This window comes from Thalassophryne amazonica, chromosome 4, assembly GCF_902500255.1.
Source record: "Thalassophryne amazonica chromosome 4, fThaAma1.1, whole genome shotgun sequence".
NCBI classification, from domain to species: domain Eukaryota; kingdom Metazoa; phylum Chordata; class Actinopteri; order Batrachoidiformes; family Batrachoididae; genus Thalassophryne; species Thalassophryne amazonica.
The window spans coordinates 133,322,688-133,350,523 of record NC_047106.1 but is presented as its reverse complement, the minus strand read 5'-3'; the positions used below and the strand labels follow the sequence as shown (position 1 = coordinate 133,350,523).

The following is a 27,836-nucleotide window of genomic DNA, read 5'->3' as shown; positions in this document are numbered from 1 at the left end:
GAAATCCTGACAGAGACTCCCACAGTGCGATTTGTGAAACATAATATTTATTTCTTATGAAGCGAATGCAACAAAACACTTAGTGTACTTTGTACCATAAAAGGTTAATTTGTCCAGTACCAGTCAGGAAGCCAGCTTTCAGATCAATGTGATGCCAAGAGAAGTGCAACATGAGGACATCCCTGTATTTTTCTTCTCCCATCAGATTTCTCTTGATGGAGCCAGTGGTTAAAATACAGAGGTATGTGCTGTCCAAGCACTTTGTTATTGTTTATTTATTTATTCTTGTTACTAGTTTTACACACACAAAACACAGAAAGCATCTACACATAATTAAACATTGTTTATTTAAAAATTTCTTGAAATATTTACAATTACAGAATTCTGAATGAGTGCTACAAAATGGTGAACTGAGAAACTGTTTATTTTAGTGGAACACACAAGCTTAACTTTCTTTTGAAAAAACTGAGCTGTGCAACAAGTTTCGTTTTTCTGAAATCAAAGATAATATGTTCTTCCCAGGTTGCAATAGTGATTTTAAAAAGAGCAAATGTGTGTTTAGAGTTACAGCGGTCTGTCCTGAAAACCAACAGCCTTCACATCTAAAGAGAAAAATCTGTACAACTCAGTGTGGAAGAAAAGCAGCGTGCTGTCAGATCCACTCAGCTCACTGGCTTCATAAGTTAAAAGCTGACATCCATAAACCGGCAGAAACAAACACAGCGACAAGGGAAACACGGTGAAAATCCTGTGGGTGAGGGAAACAAAGCACGTGTTTAAAGGACGGATGACGTGAAGCTCTGCTGGGTTGGACGGGGTTTTCCCCCCGTCGGACTGTCCCTGCCGGCTCTGCTGTCCTAGAGGCTGAGCTCCATCCACAAACACCTGCAGCATTATTTTCCAGGAAATCCCCACACCTGATTTAGCACCTTTATCTGTGACGTCTTCAAAAAGGTGACGTAGCCGACAACTGTGAAAACAAGTGCTCCTCTCACTCATGTCATTTTGGTCTTCATGTCCTTTGCAATGATTTATCCACTTTTTAGTTCTGACAGAACACATTTTTAGTCTTTCTTGTGTCCTTCCAACAAATAAATTAATGTGTTTCAAGACATGTCTTTGCTATTGATGTTTATATATTGTGTACACACACACGCACGCACACACGCACACACACGCGCGCGCGCTCGCACCATGTACAAAAGAAGTTCCTAGTTTGCATTTGTGTTTCCAGCATGATAATGACTTTGCTGGTAAATGAAAAGGCTGCTGAAGTCTTCGTCTGTTCCTGCCAAATGCCCCTCTCTGTGGCCCAAACACAGCTTCTTCCATGTCTCTATGTGTCTGAGGGGGGGGCTGCAGGATACAAAAAAGCCACAGCACTCAACCAGGTTATATTTTTAGCTACACTTGCAGGACTTCACAATCATGTTGGACAGCTGCTCCACCTGAAAGCATAAACCCACATCAGTGCAACTAATCTCCAGCAACTGCTTTCAGATAAAATCTTCTTTAAACATTCTATCTGAGTGTGGATACCTTGTGCTGCCTGCCCACGTAGTAGAGGATTGTCAGTGGCTCCAGACCCTGAGGGACGCAGCATGGCTGGGCAGAGGCTCCTGGGTTGTGATGCTTGTACAGAGCCAAAATCTGGAAATGGTTATTAGATCAGAGAAACACAGAGAAGTGAGACACAAGTTCTGTCAAAGCGAAGGTAATATATAAATGGTAAATGGACTGCATTTATATAGCGCTTTTCCATCTGCATCAGACGCTCAAAGTGCTTTACAATAATGCCTCACATTCACCCTGATGTCAGGGTATAATAGGTATAATATAAAAGGTTATCTGATTAATGCTCAAAAGCAATTTTGGAAAAATTACTCGATTGTTTATTAAATTTATGCCAAAGTGGAACCAGGAGTTTTGAGATTACGTTTGGTATCATGCAGTGTGATACTTTGGTATCTTGCTTGTTTTTACACACAATTCCTGTTAAGTGACCAAGCTGGACTTTTCGGACAATCTGGCCTTCATAGTAGACACAGTTCTCAATACAGAAGAACTTTGTGTGCTACAAGAAGTAGGGTTTGTACTGGTTTGAATTGGATTGTGTTAAAGACTGAGTGGCCACATTTACTGGTGCACAGTAAAATCACCAGTGTAAAACTAACACTGACAGTGTACATATGAGTAGGACCATATGTTCACTGACAGTGTTAATTTAACACTGGTGATTTTACTGTGTGTCACACCAGTAAATGTGCTGTCAGGTCAGGCCTGAGAGCAGTGGTGGGTACAGCTAACCAAAAAGTTAGCTTTGATAACAGTTAATCCGCTAACTGAAAAGTTAACTTTTATAAACCTAAACCGATAAACCCTTAAAAAATTTAGCTGAAGTTACAGCTAAAAGCTAAACTGATAACTTTTAGTATTGACTCTAGTACAGTAGCAGCTACTGATACTTCTGAATAAATTCAAAGGCAATCATAAACAACAGGGAGCCAAAGCTGCTGTCTAAGATCAGCCTTCTCTCAGCAAAAGAGATCTAGTGACCAGAGAGAAAGGGCGAGAAGCAAAAAAAAAAAAAGTAATTTATTCTCATAGCCATACTGTCTTGCAGACATGTCACAGGAGTCATGCACAGCAAGGCAGATTTGACTTATGGTTTACATTTTAAACAAACTAATTTTCAACAAGTTATTGAAATTAACCTCTGCCGTTTTTACAAAGTGAAAATATCAGCTATATGTTTTAGTTTTAAAGTAATGCACGAATTCTGAAGGTTTGACATGAAACACACATATGCCGAAAGGCATTATGGGAAAATTTAAATGACCTGCATCACTCCCCCGCTCCGTCAAAATGCAGACAACACTTGCCATCTACTGAATGGGAGTGTAAACAGACCAACTGTAATTTGTGTGTGAGGTTTCAAATCCTGCAAAACCTCGTTAAATTTCAGAGAGTTCGCATTGAGACTGTCTGATCAGGCTATAATTTAACTGCTGCACTGCACAGGAACAACAGCATTAACATCATCACAACATAAAACTCTTTGCATATTGTGCCTAAAACTCTCGTGAATATATGATCTGGGTTTATAGACGTTATTGTGTTTGTTTTAGGTAAACCTGCAAGAAGCTCAGGTTGTTTCACTGTTATTTACAGTGGGTGGGGAATCACTGTGAGCCGCGATCACTTCATGTTCATGTCATTCTATCTGGAGGAAACTGAAGTTTGCTGTTTAACATCCTGCTTATCGTCCTTTACAGCACTGTTTGTTCCAGAGTAATATACATAAAGTGTTTGAAATTCAGTTTGTGTTTTTGAAGTTCCACACAGGTTAAAAGTAGCAGACGGAATATTTGTTTTAGCAAGTTTTCAAAGTCTCATGCAGCAGTCTCTTAAAAATGTTGTAAAAGGCATAAAAGTTACATTTTGTTCGTATAATGTTCATTTGCAATCGTCATCATGTAGTTTCTAAGTGTTATTTTTACTGCAGCAACTCTCTGGTGCGCAAGGCATTATGGGATATCTCAATGGGGCATATTGTGGTACTTTAAAATGATATACTGTTGTGAAACTGAAATAATCAAAACCTTCAGAATTTGTGCATTAGTTTAAAACTAAAATATATAGCTGATATTTTCACTTTGTAAAAACGAAGAGTTGCCATTATTTTTGCTAAACTATCCAGACTCAACAAAAATATAAACGCAACACTTTTGGTTTTGCTCCCATTTTGTATGAGATGAACTCAAAGATCTAAAACTTTTTCCACATACACAATATCACCATTTCCCTCAAATATTGTTCACAAACCAGTCGAAATCTGTGATAGTGAGCACTTCTCCTTTGCTGAGATAATCCATCCCACCTCACAGGTGTGCCATACCAAGATGCTGATTAGACACCATGATTAGTGCACAGGTGTGCCTTAGACTGCCCACAATAAAAGGCCACTCTGAAAGGTGCAGTTTTATCACACAGCACAATGCCACAGATGTCGCAAGATTTGAGGGAGCGTGCAATTGGCATGCTGACAGCAGGAATGTCAACCAGAGCTGTTGCTCGTGTATTGAATGTTCATGTCTCTACCATAAGCCGTCTCCAAAGTCGTTTCAGAGAATTTGGCAGTACATCCAACCAGCCTCACAACCGCATACCACGTGTAACCACACCAGCCCAGGACCTCCACATCCAGCATGTTCACCTCCAAGATCGTCTGAGACCAGCCACTCGGACAGCTGCTGAAACAATCGGTTTGCATAACCAAAGAATTTCTGCACAAACTGTCAGAAACCGTCTCAAGGAAGCTCATCTGCATGCTCGTCGTCCTCATCGGGGTCTCGACCTGACTCCAGTTTGTCGTCGTAACCGACTTGAGTGGGCAAATGCTCACATTCGCTGGTGTTTGGCACGTTGGAGAGGTGTTCTCTTCACGGATGATGCGAAGGAGATGTGTTGCACTGCATGAGGCAAATGGTGGTCACACCAGATACTGACTGGTATCCCCCCCCAATAAAACAAAACTGCACCTTTCAGAGTGGCCTTTTATTGTGGGCAGTCTAAGGCACACCTGTGCACTAATCATGGTGTCTAATCAGCATCTTGGTATGGCACACCTGTGAGGTGGGATGGATTATCTCAGCAAAGGAGAAGTGCTCACTATCACAGATTTCGACTGGTTTGTGAACAATATTTGAGGGAAATGGTGATATTGTGTATGTGGAAAAAGTTTTAGATCTTTGAGTTCATCTCATACAAAATGGGAGCAAAACCAAAAGTGTTGCGTTTATATTTTTGTTGAGTATAGTTGATTTTACATGAAACCATGAGCGAAAGGTGCTTAGTGCTTTATGACTCCTACCCACTCTGTGTATCGGCATGTTGAAAGTAAATGACTTTTTTTTTTTTCTTCTTTGTAGTGGCAGCTGGTCTGTCCACTTTTACTGGGGGAGGACTGAGCTTCTCACAGAGGTCTGTTTATTGCAAAGCACATGACAGGAATTAATATGTAGGATTTTAGGTTTTACAGATGTTTGACTGTTCAGCTTTATCTCTATGCTAGCAAAAAAAAAAAAATGTTAGCAGACTGAAAGTTATCAGAACTAAATTTAGTGGAAGCTAATTGGTCCGCTGATGGTTTTCAAAGTTATCTGAAAAGCTAATCCGCTAACAAAAACATTAGCTTCACTAATTAGCGGAACTGTACCCACCACTGCCTGAGAGCATGCATTGTGCAATGCATCGGCACATTCACCGCAGTACAGAACTTCCTTTGGTCCCAGACGGCAGCCATCCAGGCAAAAAATTGGTCCATCCCCACCTCTGTAATGTAGTCATCTCTCTATCACAGACAGTTGAAAGTGGGCATCCCCTTGACCCTTCCCAGTTCCTTGAAACACCTCTGTGCAAGATCCTTCCCAGACATCTCACATTTCTAACCTGTTGTAGTTGATGTTCCACTCACAATCCAAGTGTTAATCCTCATCTGAGTCTCACTATGTATCCATTTACTTGGAAAAAAGGGAAGACATTCCAATAGGACCCAAATATCCTTCAAAGAGTCCCAGTATGAAAGATATCCAGTTGTCACTTGAGGTCACTGGTCGGCATCCAAGTCTCAGCACCATACAGTAAGACATGATGCATGACCTAAAGTCTTGGATCTTCCTTGTCAAACAGGAGTGAGAGTACATGACCTCTCCATCACTATGGTGCACCCAGAAGTCTAGCGGCAAATTGAATCTCAGCCTTGGCAACTTTTATCTGTTGCATCATCAGTTATATGACTTCATAGTGGTGTGGACAAGAGATGGATTTTCTCAAAAAATAAAACATTCAGCAGTTTGCCAGAAGGAGTATAGGAGACTTGAGTCTTGACTTGTTTGGTTTTCTGGTATTAAAATCCTTATTTGCCTTAATTGGTGATGCAACAGACAAACGTATGATGCAAAGTTTCTACAATCACAGCCACAGAAACCTACAGTTGTATACAAAAGTTTGGACACCCCTGATAATTTTCATGATTTTCCTTTATAAATCATTGGTTGTCTGGATCAGAAATATCAGTTACATATATCATATAGCAGACAAACACACTGATATTTGAGAAGTGAAATGAAGTTTCTAGTATTTACAGAAAGTGTGCAATAATTATTTAAACAAAATTAGGCAGGTGCATAAATTTGGGCACCCTTGTCATTTTAATGATTTGAATACATTTAGCACTAATAACTGGAACACAAAATTAGTTTGGTAAGCTCACTGACCCTTGACCTCCTTACACAGGTGAATCCAATCATGAGAAAGGGTATTTAAGGTGGCCATTTGCAAATGTTTCTCCTCTTTGCATCTCTTCTAATGAGTGACAACATGGGACCCTCTAAACAACTCTTAAATGACCTGAAAACAAAGATTGTTCAACATCATGGTTTAGGGGAAGGATACAAAAAGCTATCATAGAGATTTCAGCTGTCAGTTTCCACTGTGAGGAACATAGTGAGGAAATGGAAGACCGCAGGCACAGTACTAGTTAAGGCCCAAAGTGGCAGGCCAAGAAAAATCTCAGATAAGGTGAAGCAAAGGATGCTGAGAACAATCAGTCAAGCCACAGACGTGCTCCAAAGACCTACAACATGATCTTGCTGCAGGCAGAGTCTCTGTGCGTCGTTCAACTATACAGCGCACTTTGCACAAAGAGATGCTGTATGATGCTGTAATGCAGAGGAAGCCTTTTCTGCATACACGCCACAAACAGAGTCGCTTGAGGTATGCTAAAGCACATTTGGCCCCATCATGCTGTGGGGCTGTGTGGCCAGTGCAGGTACTGGGAATCTTGTTAAAGTTGAGGGTCACATGGATTCCAGTCAATATCAGCAGATTCTTGAGAACAATGTTCATGAGTCAGTGACAAAGTTGAAGTTGCACCGGGGCTGGATCTTTCAACAAGACAATGACCCTAAACACTGCTCAAGATCTACAAAAACATTCATGCAGAGGAAGAAGCACACCATTCTGGAATGGCCATCTCAGTCCCCAGACCTGAATATTACTGAAAATCTGTGGTGTGATTTTAAGCAGGTTGTCCATGCTCGGAAACCAACAAACCTGAGATGTTTTGTAAAGAAGATTGGTCCAAAATACCTTCAACCAGAATCCAGACTCTCATTGGAAGCTATAGGAAGCATTTAGAGGCTGTTATTTCTGCAAAAGGATCTACTAAATATTGATGTATTTTTTCTGTTGGGGTGCCAAAATGTATGCACCTGCCTATTTTTGCTTAAAGAATTATTGCACACTTTCTGTATCTTATAAACTTCATTTCATGTCTCAGATATCACTGTGTTTGTCTGCTATATGATATATTTAACTGAAATTGTTGATCCAAATAACCAATGATTTATAAAGTAAAATCATGGAAATCATCAGGGGTGCCCAAACTTTTACATACAACTGTATATCTCCTTCGAGTTGTTAAGGGTATCAATGATGTTTTGATGGCTTCTCTCACTCATGTCCTTCAGAATCAGAATAGCCTTTATTCGCCAAGTATCTTCAAAGAATTTGACTGCTGTTTCAACTGTACTCTCTCTGTACGTGCATATATAAATAAACACTTAATAATTCACAACAAAAATGTGTAATAGAGAATGTGCAAAGGAGAAACAGACAGACAGACTGAAGTTCTACATGAGGTATATGAATGAGTGAGTTTTATAGCAGGTTAAATTGTTCATCTGTGTGATGGCTTGTGGAAAAAAGAAAAACTGTAAATTTTCCAGAGAAAAATGTTCTCTGCCAGGATAACATTTGGTCCCAATCTAAACAGAGTTAAATACACTCTATTATAGAGTGAAATCAACTCTACAGTCTCGTCAAATCACATTTTCAACTCCAGTAATAGTAATTTATAGCATGATAGAGTTGATTTTACCCTGTGATAGAACTGATTTAGCACTGTGATAGAGTATGTTTAAGTCTATTTGGACTGGGACCAAATGTTATCCTGCAGTGTATGTTACTCTGCAAAATTTATTGTGAAACTGTTCTTGTGTCTTGTTGTTTTGATGTACAGAGCTCTGTAACGTCACTCAGGTTTTGCAAACTGCCTCCTCCAGACAGATTTACCAAACAGAACCATGTTTGTATCTCTTAATGAATGGTGTCAATGAAGTCCAAGTCAAATTTACAGAATAGAAATGTTCATGTATCCATCCCCTGATATGTTTAAAGAAAACTGTAAAAGTGATGATTTATATTATATGCGTTTTTCTAATTACTTATGGCCTCTGAAAATTGAGGGACTGTGTAAAATGGCTGTAATTTCTAAATGTTTAATGTGATTTTTTTGTCACCCCCTTGAATTATTAAAGCTGAAACTCTACACGACAGGCACATGTCTGTTATTTCATCTCAACTCCATTATAGTGGTGTATAGAGGCAAAACTGAATTATAGACATGCCTGAATACATGAACCAATAAATCCTAAAATAATTCAAGACCCCATTAAAATGATAAGTAATGGCATACTTCATATTTCAGTTTTTGAATATTTTAAATTTAGTAATTTTTATTTAATTAATGTTCTAATTTTACTGGCAAATGATTCCTTTAATTTTTATAAAAAAAAAAAAAGATTTTCCAAAAAAAAAAAAAAAAATCATCAGTCCGTGCCTTTTGTAGAGAACAACAATGGAATCATTGTTCTGAATCAAAACAGTTATGTACTAACCAGCCAGGCTTTATACCCCCATCACACATTCGCCGATTGAGGCCGAATGGCATTAGAATGACACATCCGGCCATAATCTGGAAATACTGAGGTGCGGTCTGAGACCTACGGATGGCAGTCTATGAGCAGTCTACATATTTGGTCCCATTCGCTCAGCTGTCCCAAGTGTGTTGTACATGTTCAAAACACTCTTGGGGCCATCGAGATGCAACGCACATCTGATGGCTGTCTATATGCAGTTTTTGCACCATCTGATCGCAGTCTACAGTCTATTCTGATGGCATCAAAACAGCATCTGAAATGATCTGATCACAGTTGATTGAACTCTGAGATTGATCGGTCATCGGCCTGCCAGCACTGGACCCCAGCGAGGGAGGGCAAAGGAAGTGTTAATATGTAATAACATGTAACAAGAGAAGGCGGCGGTGTTTCTGGATGTTGTTGATATATGGCTTTCGCTTTGCATGGTAGAGTTTTAACTTGCACTTGTAGATGTAGCAACGAATGGTGTTAACTGACAATGGTTTTCTGAAGTGTTCCTGAGCCCACACGGTAAGATCCTTTACACAATGATGTCAGTTTTTAATGTAGTGCTGCCTGAGGGATCGAAGGTCATGGGCTTTCAATGTTGGTTTTGCCTTGCCACTTACGTGTAGAAAGTCCTCCGGATTCTCTGAATCTTCTAAATATTTTACGAACTGTGGATGATGGAATCCCTAAATTCCTTGCAAATGAATGTTGAGAATCATTGTTCTTAAACTGTTGGACTATTTTTTCACGCAGTTGTTCACAAAGTGGTGATCCTCGCCCCATCTTTGCTTGTGAACCACTGAGCCTGTTGAGGACGCTCCTTTTATACCCAATCATGACACTCACCTGTTTCGAATTAACCTGTTCACCTATGGAATGTTCCAAACAGGTGTTCTTTGAGCATTCATCAACTTTACCAGTTTTTGATGTCCCAACTTTTTTGAAATGTGTTGCAGGCATCCATTTCAAAATTAGCAAATATTTGCACAAAAATAAAAAGTCTATCAGTTTGAACATTAAATATCTTGTCTTTGTGGTGTATTCAATTGAATATACATTGAAGAAGATATGCAAATCATTGTATTCTGTTTTTATTTACATTTCACAAAGCGTCTCAATTGGGGTTGTGTGTGTGTGTGTGTGTATATATATATATATATATATACACATATAAAATCATCATCACTTAATAATCTGGAACATTTGATCCCTTTTATAAAGCTAGTCACACAGTATCTCACAAAAACACCGCTTTTTCTATTTGGTTAGATGTTTCACGCCCTGCAGTGTGAATCCAAACAGCCTTTTCATAAATAGAAAGGGAAAAAAAGAAATAATTACAAGGACCCCTCAGTCCCGCTGCCAAACCACAGTGTCCTGCTCAACCATGTAATCAGATGTGAATTGTGCTCTGTGGGAAGGTGCAGCACTGTACCTGCGAATATTTGTTTTCAGCATTCCAGATATAGGTGCAGGAGCCCATGCAGTAGTTGGCGTGGTAGCCTGTTGGTTTGTGTATCCATTTCCAGCCCAGATCTTTCCTGAAATCGATGTACAAACTTCGCATGCAGCAGGTCTCTGTTTGGCTGTATGAGAGCAAGCAGGAGGTGGATTTATTATGTAAAGAGACTGCATTTAAATTTTAGAATAGAGATGTATTTTTTAAGACCAGTAAAACTTATCCATTCATCTAAGGTCACAGCATCATCCACAAAGTAAAGGTCAGTAAATCTTCTCTCACCAACAAAAACACAGAAGTTGATTCTGCAACACTACCCAACACCCAGTCCATGCAAGCACTGAACAGAGTAAAAGCCAGAACACATTGGTAAAGTTTGGAAGAATGTGTTCTGACCTGGAGCAAAGACCTCACAGAAGTCCCTTGTGTTCCACCTGGCAAACATCAAGGGTGATTTGGGGTCGATACTTATCACCTAAAAGCTGCATCAATATTTTCCCATGGCTGGTCCAATGGCTGTGGGCATTGGCAATGAGGCACCTGTATTTTAATTATGCTGTTGTTAGTGTTATTGATTTATTGTGTTTTTGTAGTTCAATTGGTTTAGTCAATTTAGTTAAGTGTTATGTTGCTGTTACCATGAGTGACTTAATTGTCATGTTGGTACCATGAGTGAAATGTGTAGTGCTTTTAATGTCTTCTTAAAAAATTTAAAGCACCTGCTTACAGCAGATTACAGAAAGACAAAAAGCTGTGTGTGCGTGCCATTTGTGCAACTGTGGAGAGCTAACATTTTCCATTTGGTATGCTCATGTATTTTGGGTCAAGGATGAATGACACCAAAACTGAACATTGGTATAATTAATATTTTTATAGAAGCTACACATATTAGCTGACAACACTGAACAATGGACATTGGTATTTACATTCTGGACTATAGCCAGTATAGCCACATAGTAATTCATGGTGGCACCAAAAATATTAGGATGAGGCACTCAGAGTTCACAAAAACGGACATAGAGAGGACTTGTGACCTCACCAGAAGAATGTGCTGGCATCAATAAATAGTCTCTGCCCCCCAGGGTAATGAGGGAGCATTTAGCAGTTGATGTTGTTGAATAGGTGGCTGGTGCAATTTTGTAGATAGAAAGGTTTTAGTTTCATTGATAACTGGTCTTCTTTTTGAGGTTGCCATGCTTGCTGATGCCGGGTGGCCTTCACCCTACTAGGGAAGGCGCCGCCATCTTATCTGCAAACATAGATAGAGTGCTACAGCGAGGGTAACATTAGGACTCTACAGCAGGCCATGGGGCAGGTGATTAGAGAACCTGCAGGTCTTATGAGTAATGCAGGCATGGAATTAATTAGCTTAGTGGGGAAATTAGCGGAGAAAATCCACTATGGTGATAGTGCAGTTTATGTGGCAGGGAGGGAAATTCGTCAAGTTAAGACTGTGACCTGTTTCCGCAGATGTGTCCATAAAGAGCATAGAGGGATGTTTTGCAAACTTAATACCCGTTACTACATTGGATGACATTAGAATTGAGGATGCCCCACTGGCTATTCCTGCAACATCAAATATTTTGTGTCTGATACCTACAATCTGTGTGGAACTCCTTGAACCTAAATTTTAGGCATCATATATATACTACTCTGGAATCACCTCCAAATCCCAATACTCCAGCTGTCAACCCCACTGAGGTCCTAGTTTGGGTCTCATGAACATCATGTTAGTGTCCTCAAAATCACTTTTGATAAACAATTTTAATTATGGAACACCACTTAGATATTATTGGTTTATGTGAAACCTGGCTTGAAGCTATTGTTGTCCTCCTGTATAATAAATGTTATTGTGCTGTTTTGCACCTGTCTTAACGTAACCCTGAGAATGTATTTGTTGTTTCATTTTGTTTTAGCACTCTGGGGTCAGTCTGAACTGGGAGCGAAGAGCTGGATGTACTTGTTATTATTACACTGATAGCACGACTTTGTTTTCGTAGCCACTAACGACTGGGAGTGAAGCATGCTGGGATCATTCTGAACTGGGAGTGAAGAACTGCTTTTATTATATCTTTGAAATAACTTTCAGATGCCTGTTGATTAAAGAAATTATGTGCGCCAGGGAGGTTGAGTTGGCCACTCACCCTCCCTTCGCGGACACACTAGAAAAGAGGGAGTAGAACCATGCTTCAACAGAGTCTGCTGCGGGTTAACGTACGAACGCCCAGCCGGTTGACAGGCGCACTCTGCTGAAGGTGTTGGCTCTCCACCTTAAAGGCGTCACGGTAAGAGAGAAAAATGCGCTGCAACCACTTGTGTTTGATGTAACTGCTTTTGTGGGGAATAAATATACGCCTTTTTATTCTAGCAAAATGCAGTCTGTGTGATCATTTCTGTGTGCCGATCTGACCGAACCTTGTGTTTCAAAACACCTCCCTTTAAATGAAGCCTGCCCACCGGCGTACACATTTAGTCACATCCCTTGTGATACATAGCAAGGTGGGGGGTGTTGCTCTAATTGATAAATCTGGGTTTAGCCTACTAGCTGTTGTGCTCTAAAATATAATTTGAACATCTAAATCTCCGCTTTGGCTAGGATACTACGTATAGCCAAGATCAGAAGAATTTTATCCCCATATATTGTCCCCCGGGCCCATATTCTGAATTCTTAGATGAATTTGGTGAGTTTATCTCTAATTTGACAACCCGTGCAGATAACATTCTGATTGCTGGTGACTTCAACATTCGTATAAATAAGACTTCTGAGCACCTGTACAAATCTATGAACTATGGGGTTCCACAGGGGTCCGTCTCAGTCCCCCTGCTTTTCTCCCTTTATGTAGCAGCCCTTGGGCACATACTGCAGCATTCTGGGATTACCTTTCATTGCTATGCTGATGATACTCAGTTATACATGCCGATAACTGCTAGTGATCTCATCCACATAAAATCCTTAGAGGATTGCCTTGCATCAGTGAAAACCTGGATGTCTAGCAATTTCTTACTTTTAAATTCTGACAAGACTGAAATGATGGTCCTTGCTCCAGCGAGACATTGGCATTAGTTTGATCAGCTCATGCTTAACCTAGGCTTGTGTGTCATACATCACACTGACAAAGTAAGGAAACTTGGGGTGATTTTTGATCCCACATTGTCCTTTGATCTACACGTTAGACATATTAGGAGGACTGCTTTCTTCCACCTGCGAAATATAGCAAAGATTCATCCCATCCCATCTCTGGCTGATGCAGAGACCCTGATTCATGCATTTTTCTCTTCTAAACTGGATTACTGCAATGTTCTATTTTCTGGTCGACTGCAGTCCAGCATTAGGGATCTCCAATTGGCTCAAAATTCTGCTGCCACATTCTTAACAGGAAGCAGAAAATTTGACCACATTACATTCATTTTGTTTTCTCTTCACTGGCTTCCTGTGTCTATGCGGTCAGATTTTAATGTTCTGCTCATAACTTATAAAATTATTCAAGAACAAGCACCTCCCTACTTAGCTGACTTAATTCTACGCAATATCCCAGGCTCTGTGTTCTCAGTGCGCAGAACTACTTTGTGTCCTTAGGATGAATACAAAGTCTGCAGGCCACAGAGCTTTCTCTTATCGTGCACCTGTTTTGTGGAATAATCGCCCGATGGAGGTAAAACAGTCTGATTCTGTAGAGACATTCAAGTCCAGACTTAAGATGCATTTATTCTCCCATTCTTATGGGTAGCATACGGGCATAGTATGGTACTACGCTTCCTATCCTTTTAAATTAATTTTATTAGCAATGTAACAGGTTTTGACCTCAACTATATCTAAATTCTGGGTCTGTTAGTGAAGCTTAGGGCTACTGGCTGGCAATCACCTTAGTATTTTGTCTGCTTTCCTGTCAATTTACTGCTGATGAATTATACCTTAGCTGTAGTTTTTTTTTTTCCGTGAGACTGATTCTGTTCTTTTCCCCCCTCTATTTGAGGTATGGATAGTGGGACGGCTACTGAAGACAGTGTCCTGAACTTGCAGACTGCACACTGCGTTTGGAATGGACTTGCTGCAGGAACAGGCCCACTGACAGCATGAGGACCGCTGGATGACCCCTGCCTGTGTCATAACCACCTATGTCATAGGTGTCAAACAGATTCCAGAAAGGGCAAAGAGGGTGCAGGTTTTCTTTGTAACCACCAACTCCAGCAGGTCATTTCACTGATGAACTCTTCCCATCTGCTCAAAGTGATGTTCATCAGTGAAATCACCTGCTGGAGTTGGTGGTTACAAAGAAAACCTGCACCCTCTTGGCCCTTTCTGGAATCAGTTTGACACCTATGACCTATGTGGACTTCACATCAAATACATATTCTTTTATTATCATGTCACGTTTTGATTTCCTGTTTTCTGTTTCTTCACCTTTGTAAAACTTGTAACTGTTAGAATGGCATAAGCAGCGGGTCACCCCTCTGAGTCTGGTCTGCTTGAGGTTTCTTCCTCAATATCAGAGTTTCCTTTACCACTGTCACTATCTCTTTTATAAACACCACCCTATCTAAAGCCCATGGATCCCCACGGTCAACGTGCTAGTAGACTTTATAAGCATAAGCACTGACCCGATGGGTCTCATAGCCTATATAGAACTTACATTTTATTCATGTAAATGAGGCTTTACATGAACCAGCATGGTTGTGTAGAACATGTCTGATTTATTAAGGCTATAGTATTTACCATGTGTGTACAACAGGGTAATGAAAGTTTCATATTTACCCATTTTTGTGAATGCGAACATTTTGCATTTTCTTCATGCAGTTTTAGAAGCTTTTTTATTTACAAAATGTGGATAAATGAGGGCCCAAGTCTCACAACTCTTCAGTATAAACAGAAGCACCAGATCTATGAAGATTTGGACCAATAGCCTCCTCTAAATCACCATCATCATATCCCTAACATTTTTCTAGGTGTCTTTTGATGCCACAGAACATGAAAGTTGCTTCTGATGTTCATCTCTGTCTGAATTTGACACTTCAGCATATTTCCAATGGCTTGGAAGCAACTGAAAGCCTGACTCTTAGTCTTGAACTATATCACCTCGAGGTCCAAATAATCTCACTCCTTACTCAGCTTTGTAAAGATCAAATCAGTACAGCCATTGATTCTGCAAAGTTTACAACTTCACTAGCAAATTAAAAGACAGTGAACATTTCTCTGCTGACAAAAGCATCAAAGTCCATAATTTTAGTGAACACTAGGGACTTTGAAAACTTTCTTCAGAGATCCAAGAATTTACTGGGAAGACGTTATACCACCCATCACCCACAGTACTTGGGTGTAGGCCAGTCATGTTCCCCACACATTTAGTGGGGGTTCCACAAATTCCCTCAAAGCAGCACAGTGTCACTGAACTTGGATGCACTTTAAACATGATGCGTTGTGACATCATATGACATGTCTTTCCTTAATCAACTTGAACATTTGTCAATGAAATAAACCAAGAGAAGAAGCTCTTACGCTGTACAAATGTCCTTTGTTTCCGTAGAGCGTTTCCTGCGTGAGGTGAGGTGGCTGCTGGTGTTCTGAGGGATGGACATGGTCAGAATGTAGGGCAGCTCCTGTGTCTTCTGAGCCATACGTTCCGTGTCCCCTCTGCCACTGTCTAGGCCAGAGATCATAAAACCAAAGGAAGTGTCTGAAGGTGTTACGCTGCACTCACAGTAGAGGCGGAGCTGGAAACCCTGTATATCATCTGACAAAGCACACACAGAATTGAGCTGATTATATTATCTGTGAATGGAAATACTGCACACGGCTAAATGCTGAATTAGGACATACTCACACTAGGCCCATTTGCGTTGTACCATACCTGAGCACAATTGTCCCCCCTCCCCACTCCAATGAGGGCCTACACTCACACTGCATTACATGTTTTGGGCCTCAGAACATTTATGTCAGCATGTTTGTTTTGAGAAAGAGCACACACACACAAGGTAGCTCTTGGTTGGCATGGAGACATGTCACTTCTGGCGAAGTAGTGAATCCGAAGGCGAGAATTCGTACTTCTGCAATAGGCCACCCGATGAAAACAAGCTCGGGCTGCACTGATTGTCTACTGAAATCAGCTGGTTTGTTTCGTCTCTAACTTGCTTCTAACAGGTCAGCTGATAGCTCTCACTGCCTGGAACAATGACATCGACAAGTGTGACCCCTCTGAAAAGTGACCAAATTACATGTATTTGTATTGCGTTCGCCAATGTTTTCATCAGCCAAAAATGACCACCAGAGGGTGCTCGGGTAAAGTCTGCGGCAACCCATAGGTCTCTGTAACAAAACCAGCCAAATAGCCACTCCAAACCAGTCCAATACCACCAGGCTCGGACTGATAATCTGTGATTTTGGGCATTTGCCCGGTGGGCCGCTGCACGTTTAGACGTGCGTGGGCCGGCCTTCCCATATTTATAGAGATTATGGAAATATACAGTGTTCTCAAACCGCGCGCTGCTGTCAACACGAGGAAAGTCCGTGATCGGTGAAGCTACAGCATTTAATCGGCGCAGCTGCAGAGCCACTTCCTGAATTTGTGTCAAAATAAAAGTTCTGTAGTGTTTCATACACGGCACAGTCTTATTCTAGGTTTCAGTTTTGTTTCCGTTTGATCATACAACGGAGACTTACATCGAGCACAATGATTGACATGACCAACAGCCAATGACAATGGAGAAGCATACAGGGTGGCCAATCAGATTGCAGGAAGAGCAGGTGGCCGCTGCCACCCCTGTGAATGGATTGAGTCCTCGGCGCCTGGACTTCTCTCCACTCTTCTACTGATACAAGGTTGGAATCGTTTCTTTTATCTTAATTAACTGTGCTTTCTTTTGTTAATTTTTAAATGCAACCGCTACAGACTTCAGCTCCTTAATTTGCTGCTGTGTGAATCCTAGCAGTGGTTACACATTACCTCTCTCTCTCTCTCTCTCTCTCTCTCACTCACACACACACTTTGGAGACACAAAAACTTTTTTCCGCTTGTGTGCATTTGCTTCCGTTTTGTCAGACCCGGCGCCAGAAAAAAAAAAATATTAAGGGGGCGATGAGTTTATCACAGGGGGCGGGGTCGCCCCCCAAAAAAATAGTGCACACCGGAGGAGACGTGCGCTCCTGGAAAGCTCGTGTATTTATGCTGCACTGTTGTAAGAGACTGACCAAGAGTGAAGAGTGATGACAGTATTTTTTAAAATTATTATTTGAACGTATAGACGCTCGGTCAAGTGATCTCTTGCATACCACAGAGCCGGTGTTCTGTCGAGATGAGGTGCGCCAACTTTCGACACTCTGAGCTGTGATGTACCTTGGCATTGTCCAATAGGAACGACGCGTCGGGCCAAAACACGGAAGACTCGTGGCAGAAACCACTGATCTCTACAAAATGGATCAACGTGTGACCAATCCGATTGGTGCAGAAACCACTGATCTGTACAAAACATTAACATGTGACAGGACTTCTCATATAGAGAGCAGTTTTCTGAAGAAAAATCATTGGAAATTTTTTTTTGTTGTTGTTACCTCAAAATTTCTGATTACTGTTAAAAAAGTTTAGAACACTTGTAATTAAAATAGGTAAATAAATCAATAAATGGTTCTTTAGAAACCTTTCATCTGTATTAAAACCACCTGTTATTTCAGATTAGATAATTTCTTGTTTAACATAAGGAACCTCAGACATTTATTTTTAGACAAATAAAATAACATGGAAACTTTTATATTTTTTGAAGTCTGGTAGATTATTTATATCTTATTTCAACCAGAAAAACAAACACTAAATAAATACAAGTGTTTATTATAAATGCAAAAGGAAATAATTTAACAATGACTGCAGTGTGATTGTAAAGTAGGATTTCTGTGACATAAACCTCATGATGTTTTATACATATATATATATATATATATATATATGTATATGTATGTATGTATAGTCATTTAAACTTGTAATTTCGTCAAAATATGTAATTGCCTTTAATGTTATCAGGACACCCCCTCGTGGCGCCGGGTCCGCGTTTTGTACTATGATCAAAGTGAAATGACAGTGAAAGTGTGTGTTTAGGTGTGTGTTCGTGGTGTTTAGGTGTATAGTATTTGTTCATTGGGGGTTTGGTATGGACAGGTGGGTGTGCGTGTTTGGGCGTGGATTCGTCGGGCCAATAGTGGGCTGGTCCAGAGGAAAAATGCCAGGGCCGAAATTTGTTCCCAGTCCGACACTGAATACCACAACAAAAAAACAGTATAATAGAGATAGATTAGAAATACTTCAAAAGTATCCCAATTCTGTGGCAAACCACAAATTTGGCAACCTGGTTCCCACACACCAATAATGCATTTCGAAACATTTTTCAGCCTTAACAGCCTCTTTTCTAATACAAATATTGTTGAATGAATTAAAGACTGTAATATTCAAGTAGTAATAATAATATTAGTCCTAAATGTTAAACGACACTGTCACATCAGCAACAGCAAGTGCGAATGCTCCATGCTTAAACAGCCAGAGTCCACCTGATGCTTACCCAGCCAGAGTCCAAGACCACTTCTGCAAGTCGGACGAGGCACAATCAAGTCTACCGGGCAAGGCATGGAGCACTCACACTAGTCAAATGCACTGGACTTTAGGGGTTAAATGTGCTGAGCACAGTATGGATGGCCTGATCTGAGAATGCCCTTAAAAAATGGACTTCACATTCGACTCAATCACATGAAATGTCAACTGCTTGTTTAACTCACCAGTCCCTTTGAGCCATTTCTTTAGCGTCTCAGTGACGTCAAAAGACAACCACTTGTCTCTCCACTGGTTGTCAATGAAGCGAGAGGTCAGATAGCGGGCTGAGGTTCCCAAGCCCTGGTACAACTCCACACGCTGCTCAGTTGCTATGCTGGTGCCCTTAATGAGCATTCGAAGCTCAGCACTGGTTAGCAGACTGTAGTCCCCGACACTTCCCCTCATCTCAGTGATGTTGAACAGCATTGGGATGTTTTTAGATTTCTTGGTGCTCTGGGTGTTGTTGCTTCCTATGTGGAATAAAGCATTTGATTATTTCATACAAATATTGAGAACAAGGAAGTTCAAGCATGACATGACATATGAACTGAAACAAAGACCGAGAAAAATGAAAAATGGGAGTTTAAATTACAGTTTGATGTGACTAATTTCTTGACTTTCATAAGGAAAATGTATGACTGGTGAATAGGCTGTATGTCTCACATTTTTCATTGTATATGTTCAAAGCTCTTTACGTTCACCCACACACTAATTTCAGGGTGATGCCTTGCAAAGGTTCTCAACAGAACCCCAGGACCAACTTGGAGATTATGCACCTTGTTCAAGCTCAACCACCCTCATTTATCTGTCTCACCAGGAGATTGCATCGAGGACCATCACTCATCTAAATTTTAGACCCCACCTCCCACAGTGGTATATTTGTCACAGCAAACCAGAATTTAATTTGGTTCCACACAAATGGGTGAAGGATCTAGCCTAAAGGTACATCTGTTTTAATACTCTATGTGGAACAAGAGCTCATCACATGTAGATATGCACGCCTCATTCGCACTCCAGTGTATTAGCTGCCTGTTTATCTAAGGGGAAGTTTCAAAATTCTGTTACTAACTCAGAGCTGCACGGTGGCTTTGTGGTTATCACTGTTGCCTCACAGCGAGAAGGTCCAAGGTTAGCTTCCAACCTGGTCCTTTCTATATGGACTTTGCATGTTCTCCTCATGTTTGTGTGGGTTCCCTCCAGGTGTTCTGGCTTTCTCCCACTTCCAAAGAAACGCAGGGCATGAAAACGGGTGACTAACTTGACTGTAGGTGTGAGTGAGAGTGCAAATGTGTTTGTCTGTCTTTATCACATATTACAACAAAAATATGCCATACACTTGTCAACCAGTGCTCATGAGATACAAGAAAAAAATAGGGTTGATAAATCATACACTTTTCCTATCAGTTTTACTACCCTGGAAACTGGCAATAAAATCAAGGTGATACAAAAAAAAAAAAAAAAAAAGACACTGAAAACCAGACTTTTTGTATTGCTCCACTTTTCATCCAATCAGGAGCCACCATTTCTCAGCCCCACCAATGGCACACACCCATTTTTTGTTACCATGGTGGCAAGTGCAGGATCCTGATACACTGGCGCATGATACAGGGTGTGATACATAAAGAGACATGTGATAAGGTATAGTATGTGTCAGTCCTGATACAGATGGGCAACCTGTCCAGGATGAACCTCACCTCTCATCTAATATCTGCTGGGATCAACTCCAGCCACCTATCCCACTCCCCCGTGACCCTGAACTGAAATCAGCAGGTATAGAAAATGACTGACTGTTACTGACTCATAAGGCTGTATACAGCTGTAATTTCTGTGTGTACCCAGTGTTCATAATAAAAAGAAAAACAGCAGGTGGAAGAGTGTTTTCAGCTACCATGCAAATATGTTGAAAATACTTTGGCAACTTAACTTAGGTAGGCAAATTTGACCATAATTTTTAATTAGACTTAAAGCTCTTCTGTTCTCGGGCGTCCACAATCAGTGATGGCTAGTAAATTGTATCTTAATGTTTTCTTACTTTTTATGTTAATGTTTTAACTTTTATGTCTTTTATGTCAAACTTCCTGAGTTTTATGCATGGAGTTGTATAGTCCGCCAAGGATGTAATAAAATCATCGGTGATTATTTATTTGTCTGTCTGTCTGTCTGTTAACAGGATTACGTCAAAACTACTGTATAGATTTTGGTGAAATTTTCACCACAGATGGATATTAGGCCATGGAAAACTCCATTAAATTTTGGAGGTGATCCGGATCCGGATTCTGGATCAAGTTTCACATTATTTAGGCTTTGAAGGATTACTATTAGCAGGTTTACGTCAAAACTATTGCACAGATTTTGATGAAATTTTCAGCACAGATACATATTGGGCCATGGAAGACTATTAAATTTTAGAGGTGATCTGGATCCGGATTCTGGATCAAGTTTCACTTTATATACGATTTGAAGGATTATGTCAAAACTACTTCACAGATTCTCACGAAATTTGCACCACAGATAGATATTAGGGCATAGATGACTCCACTAAATTTTGGAGGTGATCCAGATTATGATTTTAAATTATGATTCTTGATTGTTACTTTACAGTTTGATAATATAAGCTGCTGATTATTTATCGGGCAATGTGCAATGGGTAATTTGTCCAATCATGTGGCTGTATCAATCAGTAATGATAATGAGGACAATAATTTGGTGTTGGCTGTTTTCATATGTATTTTAGGAAATGATTTAATTAAATGAAATTGATTAATTGATTCATAAGGTATGCACTGTTAAATTAATTTAAGCTAGTTACTTATATATATATATATATGGTAATGGTTTATGGTATATCATATTTACAGTTATGTATGTATGTGTGTTTTAAGGTTTTTTACCTGGTGGCAACAAAGCAAAACTCAATAAACAAGAAGTGGGAAATGTTAGTGTCATCTGAGTAAAACATCTGCTGCATGACTAAAGAATTGCGGGTGAAATCCCTTCGAGCGTGGGGCGCAGTAAAACAAAGAAGAATGCTCGACAGTAAAAAACCAGAGCCAGTCATCAGCAAAATAAAAGCTCAAAGCCTAAGCTCCAGCCCAAAGCCTAAGCTCCAGCTCAAATAATGGGGGAATCAAAAGGTTTGCAACAGCTAAAGACCAACAGGACCACTGCTAAGAGGCAGTTTTCTAGACTAGCCAACTCAATTGCAAGGTCATGTAAGAGCATGTCTGTGGATGAGCTGCAGGATGCCTTCACCAAGAATGCAGTAGAAGCAGATAAAGTGATTGACGCAAATGACGATCTAGAGGCAGCTCTGTCAGAAACTTGGGATAAAGAGGGTGGATCTGCTTTGAACCGGGAACAGTGCGAAGACATTAAGAGTACTGCGAGTGAGTGTGAACAGCGATTGGAGGAGGAGCAAAGCAGGATTCGACATATAATTTGGAGCAATTTTGGGTACCCTGAGTTATCCACCGCACTAGAGTTGGCTGAAGCTGAGTATGAGAGATCTCCGACCCCCGCTGCAGACATGAGAATGGAAGCATATGAGTATATGCTAAGCCAATTGGAGACTCGCGGCAAAGGAGGCGCATTATAAGTGGAGCCGGTGGGCCCCTTCCGCGGTGAGGGAGGATCTTCAGCGGAGAATCAAGGAAGTCGAGATTTGTGCAGCTAAGCTGTCTTCAGAAAAGGTTTCCCTGATCCAGGCAAGGGTGGAAAACGAAGTGCAAAGACTCTTTGACCCCTGCTCACAGGCACCCGCCATTAAGCTGAGACCTGCTGCCCTTCCCAGATTTGATGGCAACAAGAGAAGCTTTTATAGTTGGCGCAAAGACTGGAAAGCGCTCCAGAGGCAAGGGGAACCTACTGGTTCGAAGGAGGTCAAGAAGTTCCAGTTGCTTGACAGTTTGGAGGAAAGAGTGGCAAGAGACCTGTGGCTATCTACGTGTGCCACTGCAGAAGACATATTTTGAGTACTAGAGAATTGTTTCTGAAACAAGACAGCTATAGCACTGGAAATAGTAGAGGAGCTGCAGGCTCTGCCCCCGGTGAAGGGTCACCAGCCTCGGAGAATTGTGGACCTCATAAGGGTGATTGAGAAAGCCTTGAGTGACCTAAGTGAGCTGGGTGATATAGGGGCTCTGAGGAATCCGCTAATGACAAAGTCGCTAGAAAGCAAGCTGCCGGACTTGTTAAAAAAGGAGTGGCTTTTGTTCGTTGCGGAGAAGAGCTGTAAAGAGCCGCAAAGGGACCGCTTTGAGATGCTACTGGCATTTCTAAAAGGTCAAGAGCAAATCTATGAGGAATTGGAACAGTTGAAAGATGAGGAATTCCCAAGAAGGGAACAAAGAGTTCAGCCAAAGCTTGCCAGGACAAAGGCAACAAGGACAGGAAATCCCCAAGGGGGCTGCATTGTCTGTGGGGAGAATGGTCACAAGCAATGCTTGTATCGGTGCAAAAGATTTAAATCTCTCAGCCTTGCTCAAAAGAAGGAAGCAGTTCAGAAGTTTGGGGCAAAGATTAACTGTCTTGAGGTACACGAGGAGGGGGAATGTAAAGCGTCATTCTACTGTAAAGATGAAAGCTGCAAGGGAGTGAAGGAGCACCACTACCTTCTATGTCCTAATGCTTTAAGTTCTCAGAGAGGCATGCCAAAGGCCAGACCAAAGTCGAATTCAGCAGATCGCAGTGGGAGAAGGTGTACCGTAGAGCAAGAGGAGTTCCTGACGCAGCTTCCCCTCAGAATTGGCCAAGCAATGTCGCAACGTCTTCTGTAACACCACTGCAAGGACACTCAATTCTGTGCTTGGTGATCAGTTGATGTGTGATGACAGTCTTCAAGAGTTCCCAGTTATTATGATGATTCTGGAGGTCACTGCTAATGCCGGGCAGAAAATTGGGACCTTGATAGACCTTGCATCGGACACCAACTATATTACTCATAAAGCTGCAAGTGAACTGAAGCTGAGGAGCGAAGATGTTACTCTCGTAGTCCACGGAGTTGGTGGCATGCAGGTCATGGTGGAAACAAAGACATATCTGCTGAAAATCAGTGTCAATACCTCAAAGGGCACCTTGAGATCTCACCAACTTGTTTGCTATGGTCTTGAAAGCATTGCAGAGATTCACCATCATGTCTCCGCTAAAAGGTTGCAGAACATCTTTCCAGACGTCCCCCTGAGGGAACTTGTTCGTCCTACACAAATTCAGTTACTCATTAGCCACAAGGAGGGCCAGCTTGTTCCACAAAAGGTGCGCTCAGTAGGAGACCTCGTCCTGTGGGATGGCCCTTTGGGTAAAACTGTTGCAGGCTCTCACCCCGACCTTATGGAGGAAGTCAACATCACAGCCCATGCCTCACAAACCCACTTTGCCCGCTCCATGCGGACTGCTGCGGAAAAGTACACAGAGTTCATCCACAAGTGTGAAAAGAGGCTACCTCAGGGCACCCTGGCTACTACCTTAAGCACCAGCCAAGATTTTATAAGCTGGTGGAAGTGGGACAGCTTTGGTGCCGCCTGCGAGCCCCGATGTGGCGGGTGTCGTTGTGGGAAGTGTCAGCCCGGTGGAAAGGAGATGACTCTGTTGGAGGAGTGAGAGCTTGAGCAGGTGAAGAGTGGCCTGACATATGTAGCTGGGGACCACCACTATGACAAGCCTCATTGGCATGCAAGGTACCCTTGGACGGAGGACCCTTCAACGTTGCCGAACAACAAAAGGGCTGTGGAGGCTACGTTCTTGAGGACAGAGCGGCAATTGGGCAAGGAGCCTGAGTGGAAGGTGGCCTACAAGGCGCAAGTCAATGATGTGCTTGAGCGGAAGGCTGCCATCAAGCTCTCAGAGGAGATGGTAAAAAGCTGGGCTGGGCCCGTATGGTACGTAAGCCACCTTATTGCTCCAAACCCCCATTCAGTCACCACCCCTGTCCGTCTTGTTTGGAACAGCAGTCAGAAATTTAGGGGCCAGAGCCTTAACGACCTCCTCATTAAAGGCCCTGACGTGCTGAATAACATTCGTGCTGTCCTACTTCGGTTCCGGCAAGGCGCGTATGCTGCACTGGGTGATATTAGAAAGATGTATAACTTGGTTTGGCTGGAGGACAGAGAGGTGCACCTCCATCGGTTTCTCTGGAGAGATTCTGAGGCTGAGGACATTGAGGAATACGCCATTACAAGAGTTAACATCGGCGATAAACCTGCCGGCTGTATCGCACAGGTAGCAATGCGAGAAACTGCAAGCCTGCCAGAGTTTGTCCACCTCAAGGAAGAGCGCCGCATATTGGAGGAAGATTCATACGTTGATGATATACTCACCTCCCATAACAACTTAGAACAACTCAAGCAGTTGACGGCTAACGTTGGGCAAATCCTTGAAGCAGGTGGGTTTCAGCTCAAACCTTGGGTGTACTCCGGTCAAAGTGGGAGGGAAGACCCGGAGGAGCAAAAGTGAGTTACTTCTGCTGTCTTTGTCCTCCCAAATCAGCTCACTGAGGAAGACAACAAGGCGCTGGGAATGGGCTATACCCCAGGTGTGGATGAGTTCCACTTAATGGTTGCTGTAAACTTCTCAAGGAAGCGGAGAAAGATGAGGCTAGGTGCCGATCTGTCAAAGGAGGAAATGAAGCTGCAGGCTCCGAATCCGCTCACTCGAAGGGAGCTCCTTAGTCAAGTGTCTGGGTTATATGATCCTCTTGGACTTGTGACTCCTGTCAAGCAGAGGGGAGCTATCCTCGTAAGGAGAGCCTTTCAGGAAGTGAAGGAAAAGGGCGGCCAAGTTGAGAGCACGTGGGACACTTCGAGAAGACGCCATCTGCCTGCTGGAGGATTATGCCGAGCTTAGCAAGTTGAGATTCCCAAGGGCACTGACACCTTTTAACCCAAAAGCTGAGCCTTGGGGCATTACCTTCTCTGACGGCAGTGAGCGCTCTTATGGCGCAGTGTTGTATCTGAGATGGAGATGCCAAGAAAATGTGGTTGTTCGGTTGGTTGAATCAAAGGCCAAGCTGACACCATTGGAGCATAAGGGAGATGCGGTCAAAGCAGAGGTCTGTGGGGCTGTCTATGCTTCTCGTTTGAAGAAATACTTCCTGAAGAGCTGTAAGATTAATGTGGGGAAGTGGTACCATCTGGTGGACAGCCAGATGGTCCTTGGGGCAATCCAGCAAGAGAGCTATGGCTATCAAACCTTTTTTGCCAACCAAATTGGAGAAATTCAAAGCAACACCAATATCCAAGACTGGTGGTGGGTCCCAGGGCCTTTGAACATTGCTGATATCATCACTAGAGGAGCTGGACCCAAAGATTTGGACCAAGGGTCCCAGTGGCAGGCTGGGCCGGGATTTCTCCATCTTCCAGAATGGGAGTGGCCCCTGAAGTCCGCAAAGGATGTTGCTGCAAGAGATAATGTTATTAAACTCCAAAAGAAGACTTTTGGTGCTTCACTGACCCGGGCTTGAGCCAAAAAGTTTGACAGGATCTCAAACAAGCCTGAATTAGATCTACACAGGCCTGCAGCAGGAACAATGTTAAAAGAACTGCTGGATGTTAAAAGGTTCAGCAATCTGAGGAAGCTGCTGAAAACTGTTGCTTTAGTATGGAGGCAGCAAAAGTCTTCCTTCGAGGCAGGGCCAGAGGATTAAAGTGGGAGGCAGTCCAGCTGGCTGGAGTTTGTACACCCCAGGAGCATGGCAATGCTTTCCGAGATCTATGTCTGGCAGCCCAGGAAGGCAAGAACTTCTCCAATACCACCATGGACAGACTTGTTGTGTGCAAGAATGAAGCAAGTGGGCTATTGATTTGTGGTGGCAGAATTCAACACTTCAAGGAAGACAAAATCGGTGTCCCATTATTACCGGCTGAGTCTTGGCTTGGTGTTCTTGGCCCAACAAAGTCATCAAGAAGGGCATGAAGGAGCTGCTGGAACGCTGCTAAGGATGAGGAGCAAGGCTTGGGTTGTTCACTGTAGAAGAGTTGCCCAAAAAGTCATCAACTAATGCATTGTCTGTCGAAAGGCAAGAGCAAAAGTATGTAAGCAAGTGATGGGTGACCTACCTTTTGAATGGACAAGGCCTGCTGCCCCCTTTCAGTTCATCGCAGTGGATATGTTTGGACCGTATCTGGTGAAGGACGATGTCAAAAAAAGGGTGACTACTAAAGTCTGGGGAGTTGTCTTTAGCTGCCTTGCAAATAGAGCACTTCATGTTGAACTTGTCAGCAGCATGTCAACAGAAAGCTTTCTTATGGCCTACCAAAGGTTTGCTGCCTTGAGAGGTCATCCCCAGAAGGTTTGGTCACACCCTGGGACCAACTTCATTGGGGCTAAACCAGTCCTAGAATATCTCTATGCATTCCTTCAGGCTCAAGACACTGCTGGCTTGGAGGAGTATGCTGCGAGAAATGGCACAAGCTGGGCCTGGAAAGTACTACCCGCTGATTCTCCCCATCGAAATGGAGCTGTGGAAGCTGCAGTGCGGATTGTGAAGCAAGCTCTTCAAAATCTCAATAAAACAGTCAATCTCACTTTCAACGAATTTCTCACAGCACTTCAGATGGCGGCTAACCTGGCGATTGAGCGTCCAATTGATGCAAGAATCCAGAGTCAAGAAGATCGGATCCAGTACGTGACACCGAACCACCTCCTGCTGGGTCGGCGTCTCAGGACGGAGACTTCAAGACCTTTGATTTTGAAGGTTATCCGTTCAAACGCTTTCAAGAGATCCAAACCCAAGTCAAAAGCTTCTGGAGGTCCTGGTGTCAATTGGCTGGTCCAAATCTCTTTATCAGAAGCAAGTGGCACACACTCGAGAGGAATGTTGCTGTCGAGGATGTCGTCTGGCTTTGCGACCAGAATGAGTGGTCAGTTTCGTCTGGGAAGGATCGTTGCTGTCAACCCGGATCGCAGAGGTGTCGTGAGAGATGTGGATGTGCTCGTCGCTTCTGGCCAGTGTCCTCCTGCCTCACAGCCCGGACAACCAGGGGAAGATCTGAGGGCGTCGCGGCGGTGCCGCATGGCGCAAAGCAACGCCATGATGAAGCCTCACAG

General features: G+C 42.3%; 1 protein-coding gene across 1 annotated transcript in view; it reads right to left on the bottom strand.

Annotated features, from left to right (window-relative positions):
• Window positions 1–327: 327 nt before the first annotated feature.
• tgfb1a (transforming growth factor, beta 1a) overlaps window positions 328–27,836 on the bottom strand; it is a 39,948-nt gene continuing 12,439 nt past the window's right edge. Inside the window, exons 2-6 of the mRNA XM_034168602.1 lie at window positions 18,983–19,267; window positions 15,725–15,959; window positions 10,207–10,357; window positions 1,540–1,650; window positions 328–1,448 (exon numbers count right to left, since the gene is read on the bottom strand). Coding sequence (XP_034024493.1) covers window positions 1,401–1,448; window positions 1,540–1,650; window positions 10,207–10,357; window positions 15,725–15,959; window positions 18,983–19,267 — 830 coding nt within the window. The 3' untranslated portion in view covers window positions 328–1,400. The remainder of the gene's footprint in view (window positions 1,449–1,539; window positions 1,651–10,206; window positions 10,358–15,724; window positions 15,960–18,982; window positions 19,268–27,836) is intronic.